This window comes from Cladophialophora yegresii, assembly GCF_000585515.1.
Source record: "Cladophialophora yegresii CBS 114405 chromosome Unknown aczIN-supercont1.6, whole genome shotgun sequence".
Taxonomy (NCBI): Eukaryota; Fungi; Ascomycota; class Eurotiomycetes; order Chaetothyriales; family Herpotrichiellaceae; genus Cladophialophora; species Cladophialophora yegresii.
In genome coordinates, this window is record NW_006913050.1 from 2,034,589 (window position 1) to 2,055,452 (window position 20,864).

Below are 20,864 nucleotides of genomic sequence, written 5' to 3' on the forward strand. Positions count from 1 at the left end.
GTTGACTGAATGTGTCCGAGCGGCGTCTTCCTGCAACCGTGCGCTCTTTACGAGGTTGCGATTATGACATGGTCGTAGAAACCTGCGAGAGCTCGGGACCTGACTTGAATTGGGATAATAAGAGGGGATAGTAGCATGCACGGACGCAGCATGATATTTGAGCGACAGCGGCACCAGCGGTGCTGGTGAAGAGGTGAAGCAGGAGCTGGGATTCGAAGAGGCTGGTGAGAGGTGGGGCAAGGCGACGCCAGCCTTGTCTCGTTCTCACCTGGAGGCGTGCTTGGGGCGTGTCGGGCGTGCCCGGACGACGGCTGTGACGCGTAACACAGGCGCCGAAGCGCACCCCGGCCGCAACCCCGGCGTCCATGGGCTAACCTATGACGGCTAAGCGCCAGAGGGTTGTCAAAAGTTGGTGTGGCCGTTAGCGCCGTTGTTTTGGGCAACCGACCCCTTATCGTTGCGTGGGACGTCAACACCGAGTCTCTTTTTTCGAGGGCCGCCATCCTCGAAGAAACACCTTAAACATTAAATCCCCCATAGCTTCTACTGCTGCAACACAGCAGGAACGATGGCAGTACAACTGAATGCGACAAAGTCTCGATAAAGCCACCCAAGTCATTTGATATACAGGTCGAAAGCATGGACCACCACAACGAGCAGGGGTCTCATATCCCCATCCGTGGCAGCAGCCTTTCACATCTGTCCAAGCTGCCCATGCCACGTGCGATGGCCTCAATCGACAATTTAAGACTTTCTGCGCGATCACCAACTGTCTTGGACATTCATAACGATGAACCACGCAAGATATCTCATCTCCCTCGGCCCACAGGGCCACCCACGCCGTTGAAGGAGAATTTCAATCAGTCAATTCGGTCGCGGTACGGCTGGACTGACAAACCGGCGAATATGAGGAGCCGGTCTCCCGTACGGGATGCTCTTACGGATGTGCAAGCTTCGGCTATGGAGACTACTCCCCCTGGGACATTTGCTGATAGCCCGGTATTTGTGGCTGGCAACGAGAATCCTACTTCAAAGCCCGCAAAGAACGACATGCCGCGACCCCGAGCGGTCTCACCCACTGCCTCTCCTACAGCCTCTCGACCAGGATCACCAAACAAGACACCCTTCAGGCCACCTGGCAGGCTGTCTCCCACCAAGGACATGACGACGTTACCGCCAGCTATGTCCCCTGGCGAGATTTATACACCGCCCAAGGCTTTCGTCAAAGGCCAACGCTCGCGAATTGCTAAGCCTCTGCGGGAGCCTAGAAGGTCCGCCAGTTCCGCCTTCGATTTTCAGACCAAGGAGCCCAATGCAGCGCCGCCGTCGAAATATACGTCCCAAACTGTGAAAGTCAAACCTACATACACACAGAGATCGGTAAAGTCGCCCACTCTAACGTCGAAGGCATCTCTGTCCTCTCTGTTCAGAGAACCTACATCCTCGGCGAAACCCAGTAGCAAGGTTGCACTCTCAGGTGCCGGGTCTTCGGGAGCCCTGCTAAAGCCGAGATCGAGAGGTGAAAATACCCTCGCTCCCTCAACACCACCCAGAGCAAATTCCAAGGCGAAGAGGGTTACTGTACCGCACCAAGGTCCAGCCGTCGTCACATCGGAAGGATCGCAGACAGATACTCCGCCAAAGTCTTCAGCCGCTCTCCGAGAGACCATTGCAAAAGCCAAAGCAGCGAGGCGGAAGGCTCGAGAGAGTGCAGGTCCCGCCGATGTATCGTCCCAGGGACCCTCCAGTTGGCCAACCGATATCGTTGAGGATGAGTTGTCTTACGGTGGCGATAACCATGGCCTATTACGCAAGCGCATACAGCAGGCCACAGGTTCTGGCTACCTCAACATCGCAGCAATGAACTTGCAGACAATACCCACAGAGGTCATGCACATGTACGACCCAGAGCACCTTACGACAAGTTGGGCAGACCTGGTGGACCTATCTAAGCTGAATGTGGCTGATAACGACCTTGAGGAGTTGAACGAAGATATGTTTCCTGACATGACGAGGGATGATGAGGAGATGAACCACCAATTTCTTGGGTTAGAGGTTCTCGATCTACACAGAAACCGTCTGACGCGACTCCCGCAAGGCTTGTCCATGCTGGAACGACTTCACACCCTGAACTTGAGCGGCAACAAGCTCACCAACGATATCCTCGATATTATCAGCCAGATACCCCAGCTACAAGAGCTCTCTCTTGCTGACAATTCCATTGAAGGCCAACTGGACCTCAAGCGAGCTGAGAACCTTGAGGTCCTTGATCTTCACGGCAATGCAGTGAGCAGCTTTGGTGCAGAGGCACTTCTCAAGCTCAAGCAGTTAAGAATTCTGAATCTTGCGGGCAACAAACTATCATCCTTGGATTGGCTGCTGCTCTCGACGTCTACACTGACAGAATTGAATATCTCCAAGAATCGTTTCTCTGGCGTCCTCTTCCCCACTGGTGGTCTAAGTTTCAAGGAGCTTCGGAGTTTCGACGCATCATACAACGCACTCGAGAGCTTAACTGCCAGCAACGATGAAGCTGGAACATTATTCTTCAACATTCGAACTCTCAACTTGACTGGCAATAAGATGACCAGCTTACCTTCTCTCCGAAGTCTCAAAGACTTACTTGCCCTCGAGCTCGCAGACAACAAGCTATCAGAGATACCTACAGACCTCGCACAGCTCCAGAGCTTAAAGAGTGCAAACTTTGCGAACAATGATATCCGACTGATCCCTGCGGAACTCGCCACAATGGCCAACCTGACGAGCATCAACCTCGTGGGTAATCCGCTCAGGGAGAAAAAGTATCTCACGATGGGGACAACCGACCTCAAACTGGATCTCGAGAAGAAATTGGATCCAACCGAGGCCGACGACGTCCCTACAGAGACCGGCCTTGCCAGTGCTATTTCTAATAGCCAATACCGCTACACTCCGTCGAACGGCACCCTCGACCTCTCGTCTCAAACACTATCCACAATCCCCATGGACTTGATCGACCTCTCCTCCGAAATCCATACTCTCAAACTCTCAAACAACGAGCTCACGTCCTTTCCCACAGAGCTCCTCTCGCACCCTTCACTGAAATATTCCCTCCAATCCTTCGACCTGTCACACAACCCTCAACTCCACCCAACAGATTACCTCACCTGCGAGCTTTTCATGCCCTACCTCAAGTCTCTATATATTGTCTCTACGGGACTGACGAGCCTAGACGCCTTGACAACGCACCTGAGAGCCCCAGAGCTCAAGGAGATCAACATCTCATGCCACAAACTAGCGGGCCACGTGCCGTGGGTAAGGGCGTGGTGGCCGAAGGTCACAACCCTTCTGGCAACAGACAACTGGTTCAACTCCGTTGATGTCGAAGGCGTCCGTGGCCTCGATGTCCTCGACATCCGGAACAATGAGATCGAAGCCCTGCCTGCGAAGATTGGCCTGCTGGGTAATCTTCCCGGCACCAAGGACAAGATCCCCGGAAGGCTGCGCGTCCTGGAGGTCAGCGGCAATAGATTCCGCGTTCCAAGGCTGGTGGTTGTGGAAAAGGGCACCGAGGCCGTCTTGAAGGATCTAAGGAGGATGGTCAAGGCCGAGGAAGTGACGGACGAGTGGAGGGATGTGTTGTGATCGCACGCTGACCTCTTCCAGTCCGGCTAGCGACCGTAGCGGTCGTTGACGCTTTCCTCTGGCCCTTGCAGGGTACGTTCTCTTGGGAAAGAATACCCTCCTCGACGTTGTTGGCGGTGTTGTCCTTCCTATACTCCAGCGCTTCAGCATTTCAGCACTTCGGCACTTCGGCCTCCGGTAGGGATGCCTTTGATTACCAGAAAGGCCGACAAGAGCATTGCGTGGCGTTGATAGATATAGCCCAGGTCTACTTGCATGTAAATATCCTGTATCATTCTACTAATTAATCGATGTCCAAGACCAGTTTTTCCGCTCTCATTGTGCGAGGGTCCCTTTCATGCAACTAAGCCTGGACACGTAGCGAGTGGGCCGGATGAGGTCTGAAGCAGAGATGTCGATTTGAATTCGCACTCCAGATAAACGCATCATCGACAATAGCCACGCCTCTCTAGTAGTTCACGGATCAGGCATTGTTTTCTTACACCGAATGCTATGAACTTGAACGAGATGTTGTATTCTGAGACAAAGTGCCGTTCGCTTTATTGGAATTGCGTCCTTGTGAACCGAAACTTCGCCAATCCTGCCCAGATCACGGAAACGGATTCCGGGGTGCCTCGAAGTAGGTTTGATGCATTCCACATACCTTTGCAAGAGCCCGGTCACTGACAACGTCGGATATTCTTCGAAAGTTACAGCGCTATCAGACAACGATCTATCAGACGGGTACCGAGTAGGGAGTACACAGTAGGTCGGCCCGGCTTCGACTACTGCGGCAAGGAAAATGCGGGGCGAGGCTGAGATGTCAAGGCTGCAGGCGGTGAAAAGCGGCAGTAAGTTACTGCCTCGATGTTTTGTTCTCGCCCACGCCGTCGTGACATACGAGCACTCCGTACGGCCTTGAATATTCCCGAGCAAGGTTTCTCCGTCCCGATTTCATAGATCTGTCTTGTCACCAACTATCGCGTCAATGGCAGGTATGTGTCTGAAAGCCCTGCGCCTGGCTCCTTGGTGTACTCATTGCGATGGCAGGTCAATTCCCCGTCTCCGACTTGCCAACAGACGCGATTTCCGCTCTCCGGTTCTCACCACATCCGAGCTCAGGACGCTTCGCGGTCGCTTCGTGGGACAAGCACGCGTACATTTATGAGGCCGTCGATGGGAAGACCTGCAATCAGGTAGCCAAGTTCGAGCATCCTGCACCTGTCCTGGACGTTTGTTTTGGAAAGGATGATAATGAGGTATATACGGCTTGCTTGGACCGGGATGTGAGGAAGTACGATGTCTGCTGATTATTCGGAGAGAGGAGAACCGGTTACTGATGTCTAGCAGGATCGATGTTACATCTGGCTCACACACCGTCCTCAGCACTCATGACAATGGAGTCCGCTCGGTGGTCTACAGCCACGAGCACTCTCTGGTTGTCTCGGCCGCTTGGGACTCGACAGTGCACATCCACCCTAGTGGGGATGCGGAGTGGTCAACCGCCACCATCAACCTACCCTCGAAGCCGTTCTCACTTGCTGTTTCCGCGTCAAAGCTGGTCGTGGCCATGGCGAATCGTGCGTTGCACATCTACGAACTGAAGGCATTGGCCAGCGAGTGTAAGAGTTCGGCGAACTCGTTACAGAACAGACTTGACATCGAGCCATGGCAGAGAAGAGAGAGCAGTCTAAAGTACATGACGAGGGCAGTTGACTGCATGCCGAATGATGAGGGCTACGCTTCATCTAGCATTGAAGGACGCGTTGCGGTCGAATGGTTCGATCCTTCGACCGAGTCGCAGTCCCGCAAATATGCCTTCAAATGCCATCGTCAACCTGTCGATGATGTTGATGTTGTCTACCCTGTCAACGCAATCGCATTTCACCCGATTCATGGCACATTCGCCACGGGTGGCGGTGATGGAGTGGTCGCTATCTGGGATGCTGTCGCGAAACGAAGGATCCGGATCTATCCCAAGCTGGCCTCAAGTGTTTCTGCGCTTTCTTTCAGCTCGAATGGCAAGTACCTGGCCACGGCCATCTCGCCCGGATTCGAAGACGGCAAGGACGATGTTTCCGAAGGGACGATCGGGATCTTCATTCGCGAGCTCGGTGAAAACGAGGTGAAGAGGAAGGCCAAATGAAATCTTCAGGGGCACCCGTAAGCCACTCTATTCATGACCCGCGGCCGTTCCCAACAAGTCTATCATGTGGATATTACAGCCTCCTGAAGCTCAGAACTGTGCACGGGTATCAGAGGCGGGTATCTCGCGATGACGGAATTCCGCTTGTGCCGAGCCTTCTGTACCGATACCGTGCCGTCGGCCATTCCGAAATAACACGCGATGGGTCTTTGTCCGCCGATGACGCCTGCTGCCACGGCTTCAGGACCGGTTGGACCACAGAAAAGACCCACGGCCAATACACCGTTGATGTCTTTGATGGCTCTGGCGAGCTGCTCGACCTCCCAATACCCATCCTCGCCGTCGCCCCTCCTATCACGAGTCAGGTCTTCGGCGATCAACAACGGATGCGGAAATGGCGCGTCGACTATGAAGAAGTCCTGATCCGTCTTTACGGGACCAGCTTTAGCCATATGCCCCTCGCGAATCATAGGACCTGCACCTGTTGTACTGATGCTGCCAAGCATGCGCAGTCTCTTCATGACTTGTCGCGCTGCCTTTGGCTCAACCTCTATCGGGATCGTGGGCCACTTGGTGACCAGTCGTTTCTGGAGCTTTCGGTAGTCTGCCCATGGGTTAGCAGGAGATTGGCAAACACAGCCGAAACAACATACCCGCAACACAAACAAATTGTTTTGCTCTCATTGCGACAAGTTTCTCTTGGTATAAACATGCACCTCCCCCCTTGATGCAGTTCAATTCCTCATCCACCTCATCGGCGCCATCAAATGCGATGTCAATCAGAACATCGTCTGGAAGGGCATCGAACTCAATAGGTACCAATCCGGCGTTTATAATGAGCTGCTTCGACTGGTACCCTGTAGGCACAAAGCCGACTCTTGAGACGTCGACGCCACAAGTCTTGATTGCTTCCACCACGTAGACAATGGTTGTACCCGACCCGATGCCGACGAAGCGAGGATTGGGGGGAAAGTGATTCTTGACTGCTTCGATAGCAGCTGCCTGTTTAGCTGCTTCGATTTCAGCGGCCATCTTGTCACTGCACCGAGCAGGAGTGGTGTGGAAGAATTTCCCGCGACCGAAGGTAGGGACTGGTCTGTGAAGCAGAAGGGCCACCGAAGGTCTATATTGAACTGAAGAGGATAGAGGTTTAGGTTGGTAGTCTGGAGGATATCAGCCACTTCCTGAGAACATGAGCGAGACTCGTCTCGAGCCAGCTTCCACTCACATGCACGAGACAGAAAAGTGACACTGCTTCTCCAAACCATATATCGAAAACCGTTCTATTCTGATTACGTACCCAAGGTTGGCCGACTTATCTCAACACGGACGCTGCCGCCTGTGCCGCAATTGGATGGAGGTTGCAGAAAAGCAGCGTCTTGAAAATGTTGACTGAGAATGCTTCTCTGGGTCGTGGGGCAGGAACACAAGTTCGCGGTCAAGTAAATGGTGGGGTTACGAGGGATCGATGGGCGTGTCAGGGCGCCCCTCAGGTTGCGTTGGTGCTAGGGATCGAAATCTCCGTGACGTACCTCGTAACTCGTACCATACTGTGTAAATCGGAACAGCAAAGGCTGGCTTGCCCGAAGTTCTGCCTTGACCATTGACGTCCACGCCGAGATTCACTGACACCGTGCTCAGTAAACGTTCAAGTAAACACTTCGCAAGGCTCTTTCAGCTGCATCAGACCTCACCAATGTCGCGCTCCTTTACATCCTTCATCCTACTGCGACAATGACCGAAGTTGCTCCTCGAGAGGTTACCCCGCCGCCCCTCCAGACCCCTTCCGCGAAAGAAAAGAAGTATGACCGACAACTGAGATTATGGGCTGCCTCAGGTCAACGCGCTTTAGAGGAGTCACACGTTCTCTTGATTGTTGGAGATGAAGGCCATGGCTCCAACAGCAGCGTCGCCGGAGCTGAGACCCTCAAGAATCTCATTCTGCCTTCGATTGGGAGCTTTACAATTGCCGATTCGGGCAAAGTCATGCACCGAGACCTGGGAGTCAACTTCTTTCTCGAGTCGGATAGTCTGGGAAAGCCACGAGCAGATGAGATGAGAAGACTTCTACAAGAGCTTAATCCGGATGTCACAGGGCATGCCATCACCGCTCCTCTTGCAGAGTGGCTGCCGGTCGAGGGCTCTCTCACGCCCTATAATCTCATCTTGCTCTGCGCCCCTATCGCCCGAGATTTTCTCCAGAGGATATGTGCCTATGCTTCGGCCAGTTCAATACCAGTCGCCTACATCCAATCAGCAGGCCTTTTCGCTTCCCTTTCCATTCAGCTGCCATCTGAATTTCCCATAGTGGACACTCACCCGGACCCCGAATCCACCCAAGATCTCCGCTTGCTTGCACCTTGGCCCGAACTCGAAGCAGCTGTGGATGAACTCGGCGACATCAAGTCACTGTCGGATCATGACCATGGCCACATCCCTTATCTCCTGCTGCTGTTACATTACCTAAGAGAATGGAAGAAGACACATGACAACAAATACCCCTCTACATTCAAAGAAAAGACAGAGTTCCGTGAGATAGTCGGCTCTGGAGCCAGGAGAAACAACCCAGAAGGAGGGGAAGAGAACTACGACGAAGCTTGTGCTGCCGTGCTCAAGAGCATTGCTCCTCCGGTGGTAGGCAGAGGATGCAAAGAGATGATGAGCATGCCTTCGTGTACCAACCTGAACAAGGACACTGCAAATTTCTGGATCATCGCAAACGCGGTCAAGAATTTCTATGATAATCACGGCGTGTTGCCTCTGCCCGGCTCGCTACCAGATATGAAAGCCCAGAGTGCGGACTACATCAAACTCCAGACCATTTACAAGTCCAAAGCACGAGCCGACGTGGCGGCAATCACCAAGATAGTCCGAGAGACGGAGGCTGCCTTGTCAAGAGAACACTCTCCCATACCCGATCCCGAGATCGAAGCGTTCTGCAAAAACGCCTCCCATCTCCGTGTCTTGACGAATCCAAACAACGAACCACTGGCCTCATTGCGCCTGATGACTTCGGACTATAAGACCCTCAACCGCCTCTCATCTACCATCGAAAACGATTGGGAAGGACTCTCTCCCGTCTTCATTGCACTGAACGCCAATATCTTCCCCTCAGACAAACCCCTCGACGTAACTGGACTCTCTTCGGATCCCGAGGTACAGGAGAATATCACAAAAGCCCTCAAGGAGGTGGAGCGAGCCCAGGGCGGCGAACTACATAACATCTCAAGCGTCTTGGGAGGTATGATGGCACAGGAGGCTATCAAGCTGCTTACAAGACAGTACGTCCCCGTCGACGGAACGTGTGTCTTTGACGGCGTGAAAAGCAAATCGACGGTCTTCAAGTTTTAGGAAGACGAACGCGACAACGCGCAAGACGAGCAACAAGACGAGCAAGAGTATCTCTACTACAAAGAGACCGATGCCGACAGCACGGCCTCCACCAGCCATCCCAAGATATCATTAAAGGCCAAGACCAAAGCTTGGTGGACCACTTATATCTCCCCGACCGTCCCAGCCTTTGAGTCCCTACAGCACCTGGAGAATGAAAGCACATTTTGGGCATGGTACAGCGCAGCATGGGCCATGTTCATGCTGGCCATCGCATGCAACCCGGCGCATTCCTCCATCCGGTACTCCGAGGAGGAGAAACGTGCGTGGCTCGTCCTGACGCTGTGTCTTTACGGGCTGTCCATCCTCGTGACAGCGGTGGGAATGTGCCGATATTTCAGGCAGCAGTACGCGCTTAGGCAGGGGAGGGTGTTGGCTGGCGGGGTTGAGGTTTACATTGTTTGTCTGGCGGTGCTGGTGGCCGTGGTTGCCGTAGGCGCGGCCGCATTGAAGTACTATGAGACGTGGTAGGGAAGCGCATACTTGAAACCGTTGGAGCGGCCACGCTGAAGTAATACGAGACGTGGTAGGGAAAGGCAGGGCATACATGTATGGCTTACAGTGACGCTCCAGGCGGAGCTGTTAAGGATGCAACCCCATTCCAAGTCCCATGAGTTAAAACGAGTCATGAGACATGAGATAGGTATGAAACATGGGAATTGCCGCAAACCACAAATACAGCGCTCTAGCACGACCGGTGCATTCCAGGATACAGTAGAAGCCATGAGGAAAGTCGAAAAGGGGAAAAGAGAGTATCAGACTACCCACTCAGGTGCCGCGAATGTATTTGAAGGTTCTTCAGCTACCATCAAGCAATATTGAACTCGCCGGCACCACCCCCGCCCATCATCATCTTCCTATTCATCCTGATCTTCTCTCTCATCTTGCGCGCCGCTTCATCGACATCGCCTGTCTGTTCCACTCCCTCGTCCTTTCCTCTCTTCCGCTTCTCACCACTGACACCCGCACCCGCACCCGCACGCACCGCTTCCCCATTGCCACTGGTCGTCACCATCCTCTTTGCCCCCTTCATCGCCGCACCTTTGCCCCGTCCCGCGCCCATGCCGGACGGCGTATCTCTCAATCCGAATGCCTTGCACAAATGTCCCAGGTGCAGCTCCTTGATGTCGAAGTATTTCCGCTCGCTCGCCGTGTGGGTCGCGTACGCGCGAATGTGGCTCTGGAACGCCCTGCGCGCGAGCTCTCTTGTGGCAGGCGTCGCGAGGACGAAGCGCTCGAGGGCGAGTTGCAGGTTCGTGGCGCGGGTTCGCCAATCCGCACCGTTAGCGTCAAGGTGGTCACCTGTGGCCGCATCCCGCTTTTTCGCGGCGTCCCGGGTTTTGTTGGTTGAGATGACCCCGAACGTGGGGTTGAATCCCTTTTTGAGTATGTCGTCTGCGTCCATGCTCGACACGTTGGTGGTCACGCTGTCGTCGGTGGGTTTGTACGAGGCCTTGAGCACGGAGGCGTACCCTTCCTCCTTGCCGGGGAGGAGGAAACTCACGGCGCGGCCGTCCCGGCCTAGTCTGGCAGTGCGGCCTATTCGGTGGAGATGGTCTTCGGCGCTGAAGGCCGGGTCGTACTCAATTACGAGATCGAGGTTGGGGAGGTCGAGGCCGCGGGAGGCGACGTCCGTGGCGAGAAGGAGGGAAGGTGTGGAAGCGTGGGTGAAGGCGTTGATTGTCGAGGTGCGGGTCTGTTGCGGGAGTGAGCCGTGCAGCTTGTAGAGCGTTAGGGAGTTTGTTCTCGAGGATAAGATGGACGACGGGGCGGAGGGGTCTGGAGAAGGAGGAGGTTCTTGAGAGAAAGGCTTAGATGGGTGGCTGGCTTTGATGGCTCTGGTTTTGGTGGCTTGCGGGACTTCGGTGTCAGAGTCGGCGTCGGAGTTGTCTGTGTCTCTTGATGAGAGAGTAGTTTTAGGTAGCGCACCGTCGTCACCTTCGAGTGCCGTGGTGAAGGCTTTGAAGTGGAATTCGACCGAGTCTGCGCACGAGAGGAACACAATCGCTTTCATGACTGAGCCTCTCCGCGCAAAAGTGCGTTTGAGTAATGCTGCCAGAGTAACGAAGCGCAGTTTGGCGGCAACAACGATGTAGGACTGCTTGAGTTGTGCTGGAGCGAGGAAGGCTGAATCCACGCCCACAGTCCCGTTGCCGTTGACTTTTTCTTCCGGCGTTTCGGTGTTGTCTCGTGTCCCACTATCGCCACCGTCCCCTTTGATCAGTATCGCGTCCTTGAGACTGATCTCTCCCAACTTCTGCACATTCATCTTCAAGGTCGCGGAACACAGCACCGTCGTCCTCTTGGTAGGCAAGCCCGGCCAGGTGACAGTCCCTCTGGTCTCCCGCGCCTGCTTCCTTTGGTCTAACATCTTCACAATTTTCGTGATATCCTCTTCGAAGCCCAAGTCCATGAGTCTGTCTCCTTCATCTAGGACAAGCCAGCGGACATTACTCACGTCCAGAGCCTTGGTGTTTTCCAGATGGTCGACCAGCCGGCCGGGCGTAGCGACCAGGATGTTGAGCCCTTTGCGCAGGCGAGCCTTTTCCGATTTCTTCTTCTCCCCACCCAGGACGTGGCCAGCGACGATATACCTTGCACAGCCGAGCAGGCGTTCCAACACGACCGAGATCTGTTTGCACAGCTCGCGCGTAGGGGCTAGTATGATGGCAAAGAGTCCCGAGTCGCGGTGTAGCAGTAGTGAAGTGTTGGTGCGTTCTGGCTGTTCTGCCCTCACGGTCATTATGCGTTGGACAAGTGGAAGCAGGTATGCGAGGGTCTTTCCCGAGCCTGTTTCGGACTGTATGAAAGCGTCACTCGAGTCTTTGAGCATTTGTGATATGGCGGCCTTTTGAATCGCAGTGGGTGTCTTCAGGCTCATCTTCGTGAGGAGGTGGGCTGCTATAGTCGGAGTGAGACCGAGGGAGGTGAATGTGTCGATGCCGTCAATGAGGGGCGCGTTGGACGGAGCGATGGGCTTCTCTTCTCCAGTCATCGGCTGGAGCTCTTCGGACGTGATCGATGGTTTCGGATTGTATGTGAACAACGAGGATATGACTTCGCGGGGCCCTGATGTGCCATGTCTCTGCTCGTTTCGTCTTGAGTCTAGGGCATGCCCATTCTCACGCCGTCTCTTCGTGGGTCGATGGTCTGGGAAGTCCTCAGATTGAACACGCCGCTGCGAAAGAGGCAGGCTATTGGGGTCATTTGTTCTTTTCTGCCCTTCTCTGCCTTCACCCCGTCCAGCTCTTTGCGCCGACCTCTTCGCACTCAGGCGGTCTCGCCATGACCCACCTTTGAACTTCGGGCCGGAATGGATTGAGGAGGCGACGGTCTCGTCGACGGAGAAGTTGAGGAACATGCCATCGTCGGCCATTTTATATGCAGCCGATCATCACATCAGTGCTTGGGCCAAGATTCAACAGTGGCAGTCTACGCACTCAGTCAAGGCCGAAGACGCAGATCTCGAACTTTTTGATGCCAGTGGAGAATTTGCGGAGTAAGCTCTTGTCCGATTGGCTGGCCGTGGTTGTGGGGCCTCGGCGTTCGGTGACGGGAGCTGCTTGCCAAAGCCGCTTCGAACTCGCTGCCTCGCCGGCCGCATCATCTACGCTGCACTTTGTATCATGAATTCTTTGACTCACCTTCTGTGCACGACGAGCTTCGAGGCCTCAAAATGAAGCTCATGTCTGCGACCACCGCACACGAAGCCCCCTTTCCTAGCATTCAGCCATATCCCGCGACCCAGAAACCATGGCGAGAGCAGCATTGAGACCTTCCGCCCTTCCACCGATTCAACGGTTAACATGGCAACGAGGAGGCCCCTTTCGACGGGACGAAAGCTCTTCGGTGCTTGTAAGCAAGCACCGCTCTGCGCCTCCGCCAAGCGGTGCGGTTCCATTCAATATCTTCCGAAACGCCAACGAATTGCGTGCCGTGCGCAGGAGGCTTCTCTGCAATGGAAGTACGGTGGGCTTTGTTCCCACCATGGGAGCCCTACATGAAGGACACCTTTCTCTCGTTCGACGCGCCTTGAAAGAAAACAGCCACGTGTTTGTGTCCATCTTTGTCAACCCGACCCAATTCGCCGCACACGAGGATTTGGACTCTTATCCTGTTACGTGGGAAGAAGACCTGGCCAAGTTGAAGAAGCTGGAGGAGGAATACCTTGAGAGCGCCAAGTCCATGAGTCCCTGGAGGCCCTCCTCGATACGTGGGATCTTTGCCCCGACGGTCAAGACCATGTACCCTACTCTACCTCCCACCTCGGACATTGCAGGCCATGGTTCCTTTGTCACAATTACTCCCTTGGGATCCGAGCTCGAAGGGGCATCGAGGCCCATCTTCTTCCGCGGCGTCGCGACTGTCTGTACGAAGCTGTTCAATATCGTACAGCCCGACCGAGTCTATTTTGGGCAGAAGGACATCCAGCAGTCCGTCCTCATCAAACGCCTAGTCAGGGACTTCCACATACCCACCGAGGTCCGCGTTGTGCCTACGGTAAGAGAACCAGACGGGCTGGCCATGAGCAGCCGAAATGTATACCTGGGTGAAAAGCGCAGGGAGGACGCCACAGTTTTGTCACGAGCACTGTTCGCCGTGCTGGACCTGTACAACTCCGGTGTCTTGCAAGTGAAACGTCTCCGCTCGGCGGCCTTTGACGTCTTCAGAGAGGACGTGACTCGGCTCCGAAGTGACGGTCGAATAGGGCCCAGTGGTCAGATCGATGTCGACTACGTCGCCATGTCTCACCCGGATACCATGGGATTGATCCCGGACGACGAAGAACTCAACCCCAACATTGGCGGCATCTTGAGCGCGGCCCTGATCGTCTCTCCCGTCGACAATCCCAAAACGCAGCAGGAGCTGAATCAGAGAAGCGTCCGACTGATTGATAACGTCATCTTGGAGCCGAAAGTCGATGTGAGAGTGAGGAGGGAACGAAGACAGCAGGCAGCGGCACGCCATGCGGCATGTATGAGGGGGGCAGATGAAGCCACGGAACCGGAGGACGTGGATCAGCAGTCTACGCAGCCGCCAACGGCGAACCCACAGGGATCCCGAAAGGTCAAACCGACGAGGCTCAAAGTATATTCCCCTTCAAGTGCTTATAATTCGAGCAAACAGAGAATAAAACAAAACTTGCCGCCTGTTCTCAATCAGGCGGGTATAGACTCCGAGGAGGGATCGCCCACATTGAAGCAAGAGACGACTGTCAAGGTTGAAGACTCGAAAGCGAAGCATGAACAGGAAAATCGTTCAATAGATATCCCACAATGATATTTTGCCATCTTTGCCCCCCGCAGCCAGCCAGTGAATCCGTCGAGCTTTGTCTTCTCGTTTCTGTTTGATAAGGTCGAGGGCGTTCATGGGTCTTGAGACGCCAGGAGTGCCAGCCGCGGGAGAAGACGTGTGCTCCTGCTCCTCAGATCCGTTATAGGCGTCGACCTCGTTTTCGTTCTCAGAACTGATGTCTGCAAACGCTGTCGAGTACACTCCCGCTTTGTGCCACTTGAGCACCGCCAATTGTTTCATCGTCCTGTACGAGTAGATCCGCACACGTCCGTCCCAGCCGGCCGTCGCAAAGATCTTGCCGTCGGAGCGGACGCTGAGACCTTGTTGGCCCGCATGTTTTGTGTTGATGGCCCTTTCGGGTTGCATTTCGTTGACTGCTGTCTGTGCGAGAATGGTGGGTAAAGAGAATTTGCCAATGCGAGCATCGGCGCTCGAGGTCAGAAACTGTGATTTGGATTTGCAGGGGAGAAATTTGACGGACAGGACAGGCTGTATGTGTGGTTTGCTCATCAGGACTTTCTTCCACGTGAAACCGGAACCGTTCAGATCGGATTGATCGCCCTGATGCACGTGCACATGCGCATACACCATGACTCGGCCGTCTTCGTAGCCTGCAGCGAGGACGAGTCCGTCTTCCTTGTGCCAGAGTGAGACCGCCATCACCATACCCGTCGGGTCATCCTTGTCGGATCCGATCTGCGACACCCTCTTCTCCGATGGAAGCTGGAAAATGTCAATGCCGCCTGAGTCGAGACCGTTAGGTGAGGCGATCAGTTGCGAAGGCGCCTCTCCTGCCACCGCTGCTGCTGCTGCTGCCGCTGCTGCTGTTTCTCCCGCAGCGTGTTCATCGCACATGGCGAAGGCGCAGAAGTTGAGCGCGCTAACGGATAACGCATGGAGGAGCCATGGCTGGGTCGGAGGTAGACCTGCCGCTGACCCTGACGCTGTGACGGTGGGTGCTTCCGCTTCAACAGGCAGTTTTCTGCTCAAGCTGGCGAGGAGTTCAGGCCGGACCTGCCAGACCCGTAGCTTGTGGTCCCTTCCATGGCTGCACCAGCTGTTATCAGTTGCCATGCTGCGGGATCAGAGGGTGTTATAACGTATTGCTTACCTGATCAGTCTGTCGTGTGTCCAATGTTGGATCTGTAGGATGCCTGCCTCGTGCGCTTTCCATACGGCAACGGGTCGCTTGGACGAGAGACTCCATAGGACCACCCACCCGTCGCTGTCTCCGGACGCTAAGAACGCATTGTCGGCGTAGAAATGAAGAGCGTGGACTGGGGCTTCGTGGCCTCGCAAGACGTAGGCTGGGACTGCTGGGCCCTGCTCCATGAGGTTGTTGGATGAGGATTTCGCATGTAGCGGAGGAATTCAAGCCAGTTTGCTGGCTGTGCGGAGTCTTTTGGCTTCCAGGCTGGCTTGTGCTTGTCGTTACCGTGACAGCTCTGTCGCATACTCCATTGGGAAGAAGTCGAACCGAGCCCGGTATCCAGTCCTACATCGATCGGAACAGCACAGGTGCATGTGGTAATGCACAACGCAGCAGCGGAAAGTAGACTGGGCGTTCGGTGCTGCTCCAATGTCTCGTACTGCCAACTTCTACTGTTAGAATTTACCATCACCGTGACAAAGGGACTCGTAGCGACTAGTGTTGGTACAAGCTCACAAATTCTAAAGATGCGGCGAGCACGTCATTCAGGATTGAGGCGCATTCTTTAATGGTCGTAAAGTGACAGCTGGGGAGAGCGGCCACGAGGCTGATTTTATCATCCAAGCAGCAGTGGCAGATGCAGATGCACCCACAGGGAGCGACATGGTCTCATTTACTCAACATCATCCGTCTAGATCTGCTCGCGGTGTTATCAATTGTCATAGCATATACCGAAAAGCCCTCCCAGCGACCCTCCTCGAACTCCCGATCAAAGTCTGTTCAGCTTCCTCATCTCCTCTTCCACCTTCCTCCTCCTCTTTACTCATCAACTCATACTCCCCATCCAACCCATGCTCTCGACCAGTTACAAACCCATTCTTGTTATTCTCCTTCCACAGCAATACTCTTAGCACCCCAGCCAACCCTGCCACACCAACCGCCATGAAGCCTGCACAGACAGCCATTCCGGAGACATAAAAAGGCTCATGGCTTTTCGGGAACAGGTGCACCCCAATCAGCGGACCACACTGGCCAACGATATTCAAAATGGTCAGTCCGGTTCCTTTGCCTGTGGTCGTAGCTTGGTTGTTCAGTGTCCACGTAATGATGAGGGTGACCGAGGAAAACAACCCCATCGCAGCGCCGAACACAGCGACATAACGGACCGTAATGCTTCCTGTCTCGCCTAACTCTTCGTGGAGGTGGCCCGCGAGGGCAATCCCGGCGTAGGAAAAGGCGCTGAGAAGTGCCACACCAATCAAGAACAAAGACCTTGAGTCGGCCATCTTGTCGCTATATCGACCGATGAGCAGCACGAAAATGAAGGCGAATAGGTAGGGTGGAGCCGCGAGGGCTTGTGATGTCAGCGGAGAGAACGACATGCTGTTAATTATGGTGGGTAGGAAGACCGGCAAAGAGCTGAACGAGACGTTCACGCTCAGGAACATCAGAGCCGTAAGGTAGGATTTGGGGTCGAGGACTGTGGCCAGAATTTCTCTAGCCTGGAGCCGTTGAGCTAATGTTGCGCCGGCGCTCGCGGACGAGCTGTGGTCCGTAGCCTGTTCAGTCTGCAGCCTCATAACCGCGACCTTTCTTTCCCTAGCGCTCAAGTACCTGGCTTTGGCAGGGGCATCTGGGATCCAGTACCACGCTGCTACGGCGGTAAAGATACTTGGGAACCCTTCCACCAGGAATAATGCCCTCCACGGCGCAACGGGCCCATTCTGGCTCAATTTGACAATCACCCAAGCCAGCGAACTTGCAAAACTCGTCGCCAGTGGCGCAGCGGAGATCTGCAGTCCGACGCGGTAAGCAAGTTCCGAGCGCTTGTAGAAGAACGTCATATAGAACGGCACGCCAGGGCCGAATGCTGCCTCGGTGATTCCCAGAAAGCCTCGCAGGATGAGAAGTTGGCCGAATGAGGTTGTCAAGCTCTGTAGACTGGCTACAAGGCCCCAGGATAGCACACACAGAGAGATGTAGACATGTGCCGGCAGTATGCGGTACAGCAAAATCATCCATTCAAAGCCAATATATGTGATGTAAAACGCGGTCAAAAGCCAATCGTACTGTGAAGACGACAGGGACAAGTCTCTTTCGAGTCCGGCGATGCGTGCGTTGCCTATATTTGAGCGGTCAAGGAAACTCAGCATGTACAAGAAGCCCAGAAATATCACGAGTTTGCGGTCCAGCTTGCGAACAACGGCCGCTTCTTCCTCGTCCGTGTAGTCTTTGGACAGAGTCGCAGTGCGCCTTAGTCGACGTCTCTTATATACCTCGTCGTCTTCGCCTTCGCTGCCACTCTGTGAAAATTCGTCTTCTATAGGTAAATGCCCGCCATGACGGGTGTGCAGGTGTAGCTTCCGCAACTCAACCGTATCGTCGTCGATTTCGCGTGACGTTCGCATGCTTACGACAGGAGAGTCATTGCCGTCCCAGTCTTGGCTGAGCCTGCTAGGTAGGATGTGTCGCGAAGCTAAAGGTGCTTCATTGCCTCTGGGAACGGTAGGTGACGTCGACATGGTGGAGTTCTAGCTGGATCGAAGATGTTGCCGGATCGGCACTTCCATAAAAGTTGGCAGATTAATTGAGATGACAATAATCAGTCCATTTGGATAAAGATGAGATGAAGCCGAATCATGCTGACCCGTCCGGCCAGTGATCAGAGACTGGTCAACGCAATTTACTCATCGCTACGGAGTACTCCGTAAAAGCTCGTGTATTGGAGAGATGGACGCAGACGAGCTTGGTTGATGTGGAGACGTCGAGGAGGTCGAGGTATCGGATGGGATTGTGCGGGGAGGAAGGTCTGACGAGCTTCTGCGAACTCAGACTTCAAGCATGTTGGTCTCAGCTCCGAAGTTGAGATGAAGAGTGAAGAAAAAACATACCCTTGCACGGCTTGGAGGGCTATGAAGAAGGCAGCCCTCTGCTGGCGGGTCAGGGCGATGCACTGAAGAAGCTCGTGGGTATCTCTGAACGATTCCAGCGTCCCTCCTTACCTTACCGCTCAAGGGTTCGACTTCATCATGTCGAGTTGGGCAGCCTTGTAGACTGGCCGAGCAACATCCACCGCCCAAAGAATGGCTAATTACGGAGTAATGCAAACCGTTACATGATCGCGCCAGAGCTAGAGGCTGATGTCCGTCAACTCGGAGTGCAGTCCATAACTGAACAGGCCGAGGGTCTTCAACTGCGATGGCATCTTTCGGGCCAAGAATTGCTAGCAATATGCGAAATGGCCCCCAAAGCCTTTACCTCGTAGCCGTGGCGTGCCTGACGCCAGTGCCTGAGGAGATGAGGCGCCAGGCGGGCTGGTTGCGCCCAGGCAGGCCCGCCCCTTACTAAACCCTAGGACTCTCGCGGCTCCTTCGAGTTCCAACCGCACATCCACTTCTTGCAGCAATCGCCCGAGATCGTCAATCTTGCGGAACTCGGGAGATCAAGCATGCAAGGCACCTAGATGACATCTTCGTCGCCAGCTTTAACGTCAGCTTCAAGATACAACTTTGGACCACAACAGAATTCCCGGGTACAGACTCTATCAAAGTAATGCCTAATTAATTATCACTCTCGTGGCGACTAGTGCTAGACCGATACTGGAGGATTTCTTTCTCGCGAATCGCCTTCTCCTGGTTTCAACTCCTGTTCCATCACCGGCTATCGTCGTACCTCACCATGCGAATGTCACCTTGCCCACGGGGACTCCCAGGCTCGTCCGTTACTCCGTCAGAGATGACCTATGATGAAATTTTCTGCCGGCGATCTCATTTCACTGGTGACTGACCATCTCGTCCAGGGGTTCCGACACGCGAGCAGCCAATTTCCCGATCCGATGAAACACGGGGTTGCAACGGAGGCTGAGCAAGTCAACGACGTCCACCCGTCCACATCGAAGTCTTGACTTGAATTTCATATATTCAACCCTTAGGTCTTGCTTGCGTGCGTGCCTGTCTCCGTCCGCTCTTTTGCTGGTTCTTTGTCTTTCAGCACCTTCAGCTGGTCTGTCGTTCTATCTATACATTTGCTGCTTCTCAGTCACTCATTTGACCTCAACGTTGAACTCCCGATCTCACGTTCATTACATTGTAAGGTACTTTGTGTAAACTTGGCCTCTCTGAGTCAGGCCGTTATCGACAAAACAACCACCCGTCAACATGCAATCATTCATCCTTCTCGCCGCCGGGTTGGCGACCGCCGCCCACGCATTCACCCAACCCAAAGATCAGACATGGGGCCCGCTGCTCACCCCAGACCTGTCCAACGTATGTGACTCCCCCTCGAAAACCCTCTGTCTCCAAAACTGATGACCAATACTCCCCAGTCCGTCACCCAAGGCAAAGACTTCAGCGTGACCTGGGACCCATCGGGCCACCCAACCGACGGCGTAACAGTCAGCCTCGTGCTCTGCCACGGTCCTGGCTCGAACTGCGTCCTTTCCGACAGTGCCATTGCCGAAGGCATCCCTGCGGCTCAAAAGTCCTTTGACTGGAAAGTTCCCTGCGACCTTGCCCCCGGCACGCAATCGACCGACACCGGCTACGGCATGCTGATCATTGTCGACGGCACGGGTGAATTTCAATGTAAGTCTGCCAGACGTGGGGTGCTGGGAATCGCAACTACGAGATAGGTGGGAAGATGAACGTCTGCTAACAAACGTGCAAAACCAGACTCGACTCAATTCTCAGTGCTCAAGAACGACGCGTGCGCCGGCAGCTCTGGCTCCACATCGTCGCGCCCCATCACATTGCCCTCGGCCTCGGGCTCCGCCACCACAACCACCCTCCCAACCGGAGGCTCCTCGATCATGCTCGGACCCCCGGCATACCAAACCGGCTCGTACACCTGGGGCGCCTCCTCCGGCAACTGGTCCACCACCGCGAGCCCGACGGCCAGCACTCTCGCAAACGCGCCGGGTTCGACAGTCATTGTCTCCACTTCCGGCTCCGTGGTTTACACCTATGACGGCACCAGCACCGCCGCGGCTGGTACGGCAAGCACGCTCAGCACACTGGGTGCAGGCACGGCCGGTGTCTCCGCAACCGCCACGGGTCCAAGCGCAAGCACGTCGCCGTTCACTGGCGGTGCCGCTCAGCTAGGATCTAGCCTTGCTGGTATGGTTGTTGCGGGCGCTGTTGCCGTGTTTGCGTTGTAAAGAGGAGGCTCGGAAAAATTAATGCCGAGTAGAAGAAAGAAGAAAGGCATGTGACGCTTCTGGGGCGGCAGCATATTCGGCGCAATTACTGTTCAATGCTGTGGGGGTGCCCATACTGTGAAATG

General features: G+C 54.6%; 9 protein-coding genes across 9 annotated transcripts; 5 read left to right on the plus strand and 4 right to left on the minus strand.

The window, feature by feature from the left end:
* Positions 1–726: 726 nt before the first annotated feature.
* Positions 727–3,624, plus strand: A1O7_08755 (uncharacterized protein; the record flags this gene model as incomplete). The annotated part of the gene is made up of 1 exon (XM_007762744.1): positions 727–3,624. One exon carries the CDS (start codon positions 727–729, stop codon positions 3,622–3,624), a length of 2,898 nt encoding a protein of 965 aa, XP_007760934.1.
* Positions 3,625–4,646: 1,022 nt separating this feature from the next.
* A1O7_08756 (cell cycle arrest protein BUB3) lies at positions 4,647–5,749 on the plus strand (the record flags this gene model as incomplete). The annotated part of the gene is made up of 2 exons (XM_007762745.1): positions 4,647–4,897; positions 4,954–5,749. The coding sequence occupies 2 exons, from the start codon at positions 4,647–4,649 to the stop codon at positions 5,747–5,749; spliced, it is 1,047 nt and encodes a 348-aa protein (XP_007760935.1).
* A 62-nt stretch (positions 5,750–5,811) lies between these two features.
* A1O7_08757 (ribose 5-phosphate isomerase A) lies at positions 5,812–6,781 on the minus strand (the record flags this gene model as incomplete). The annotated part of the gene is made up of 2 exons (XM_007762746.1): positions 5,812–6,353; positions 6,403–6,781. The coding sequence occupies 2 exons, from the start codon at positions 6,779–6,781 to the stop codon at positions 5,812–5,814; spliced, it is 921 nt and encodes a 306-aa protein (XP_007760936.1).
* Positions 6,782–7,483: 702 nt separating this feature from the next.
* Positions 7,484–9,100, plus strand: A1O7_08758 (amyloid beta protein binding protein 1; the record flags this gene model as incomplete). The annotated part of the gene is made up of 1 exon (XM_007762747.1): positions 7,484–9,100. One exon carries the CDS (start codon positions 7,484–7,486, stop codon positions 9,098–9,100), a length of 1,617 nt encoding a protein of 538 aa, XP_007760937.1.
* An 847-nt stretch (positions 9,101–9,947) lies between these two features.
* On the minus strand, positions 9,948–12,515 carry A1O7_08759 (uncharacterized protein; the record flags this gene model as incomplete). Its single annotated transcript, XM_007762748.1, has 1 exon — positions 9,948–12,515. The coding sequence occupies one exon, from the start codon at positions 12,513–12,515 to the stop codon at positions 9,948–9,950; it is 2,568 nt and encodes an 855-aa protein (XP_007760938.1).
* Positions 12,516–13,126: 611 nt separating this feature from the next.
* A1O7_08760 (pantoate-beta-alanine ligase) lies at positions 13,127–14,253 on the plus strand (the record flags this gene model as incomplete). Its single annotated transcript, XM_007762749.1, has 2 exons — positions 13,127–14,114; positions 14,162–14,253. The coding sequence occupies 2 exons, from the start codon at positions 13,127–13,129 to the stop codon at positions 14,251–14,253; spliced, it is 1,080 nt and encodes a 359-aa protein (XP_007760939.1).
* Positions 14,254–14,398: 145 nt separating this feature from the next.
* On the minus strand, positions 14,399–15,766 carry A1O7_08761 (uncharacterized protein; the record flags this gene model as incomplete). The annotated part of the gene is made up of 2 exons (XM_007762750.1): positions 14,399–15,482; positions 15,546–15,766. 2 exons carry the CDS (start codon positions 15,764–15,766, stop codon positions 14,399–14,401), a joined length of 1,305 nt encoding a protein of 434 aa, XP_007760940.1.
* A 537-nt stretch (positions 15,767–16,303) lies between these two features.
* On the minus strand, positions 16,304–18,106 carry A1O7_08762 (uncharacterized protein; the record flags this gene model as incomplete). The annotated part of the gene is made up of 1 exon (XM_007762751.1): positions 16,304–18,106. One exon carries the CDS (start codon positions 18,104–18,106, stop codon positions 16,304–16,306), a length of 1,803 nt encoding a protein of 600 aa, XP_007760941.1.
* A 1,635-nt stretch (positions 18,107–19,741) lies between these two features.
* On the plus strand, positions 19,742–20,739 carry A1O7_08763 (uncharacterized protein; the record flags this gene model as incomplete). The annotated part of the gene is made up of 3 exons (XM_007762752.1): positions 19,742–19,849; positions 19,909–20,167; positions 20,255–20,739. The coding sequence occupies 3 exons, from the start codon at positions 19,742–19,744 to the stop codon at positions 20,737–20,739; spliced, it is 852 nt and encodes a 283-aa protein (XP_007760942.1).
* Positions 20,740–20,864: the final 125 nt, after the last annotated feature.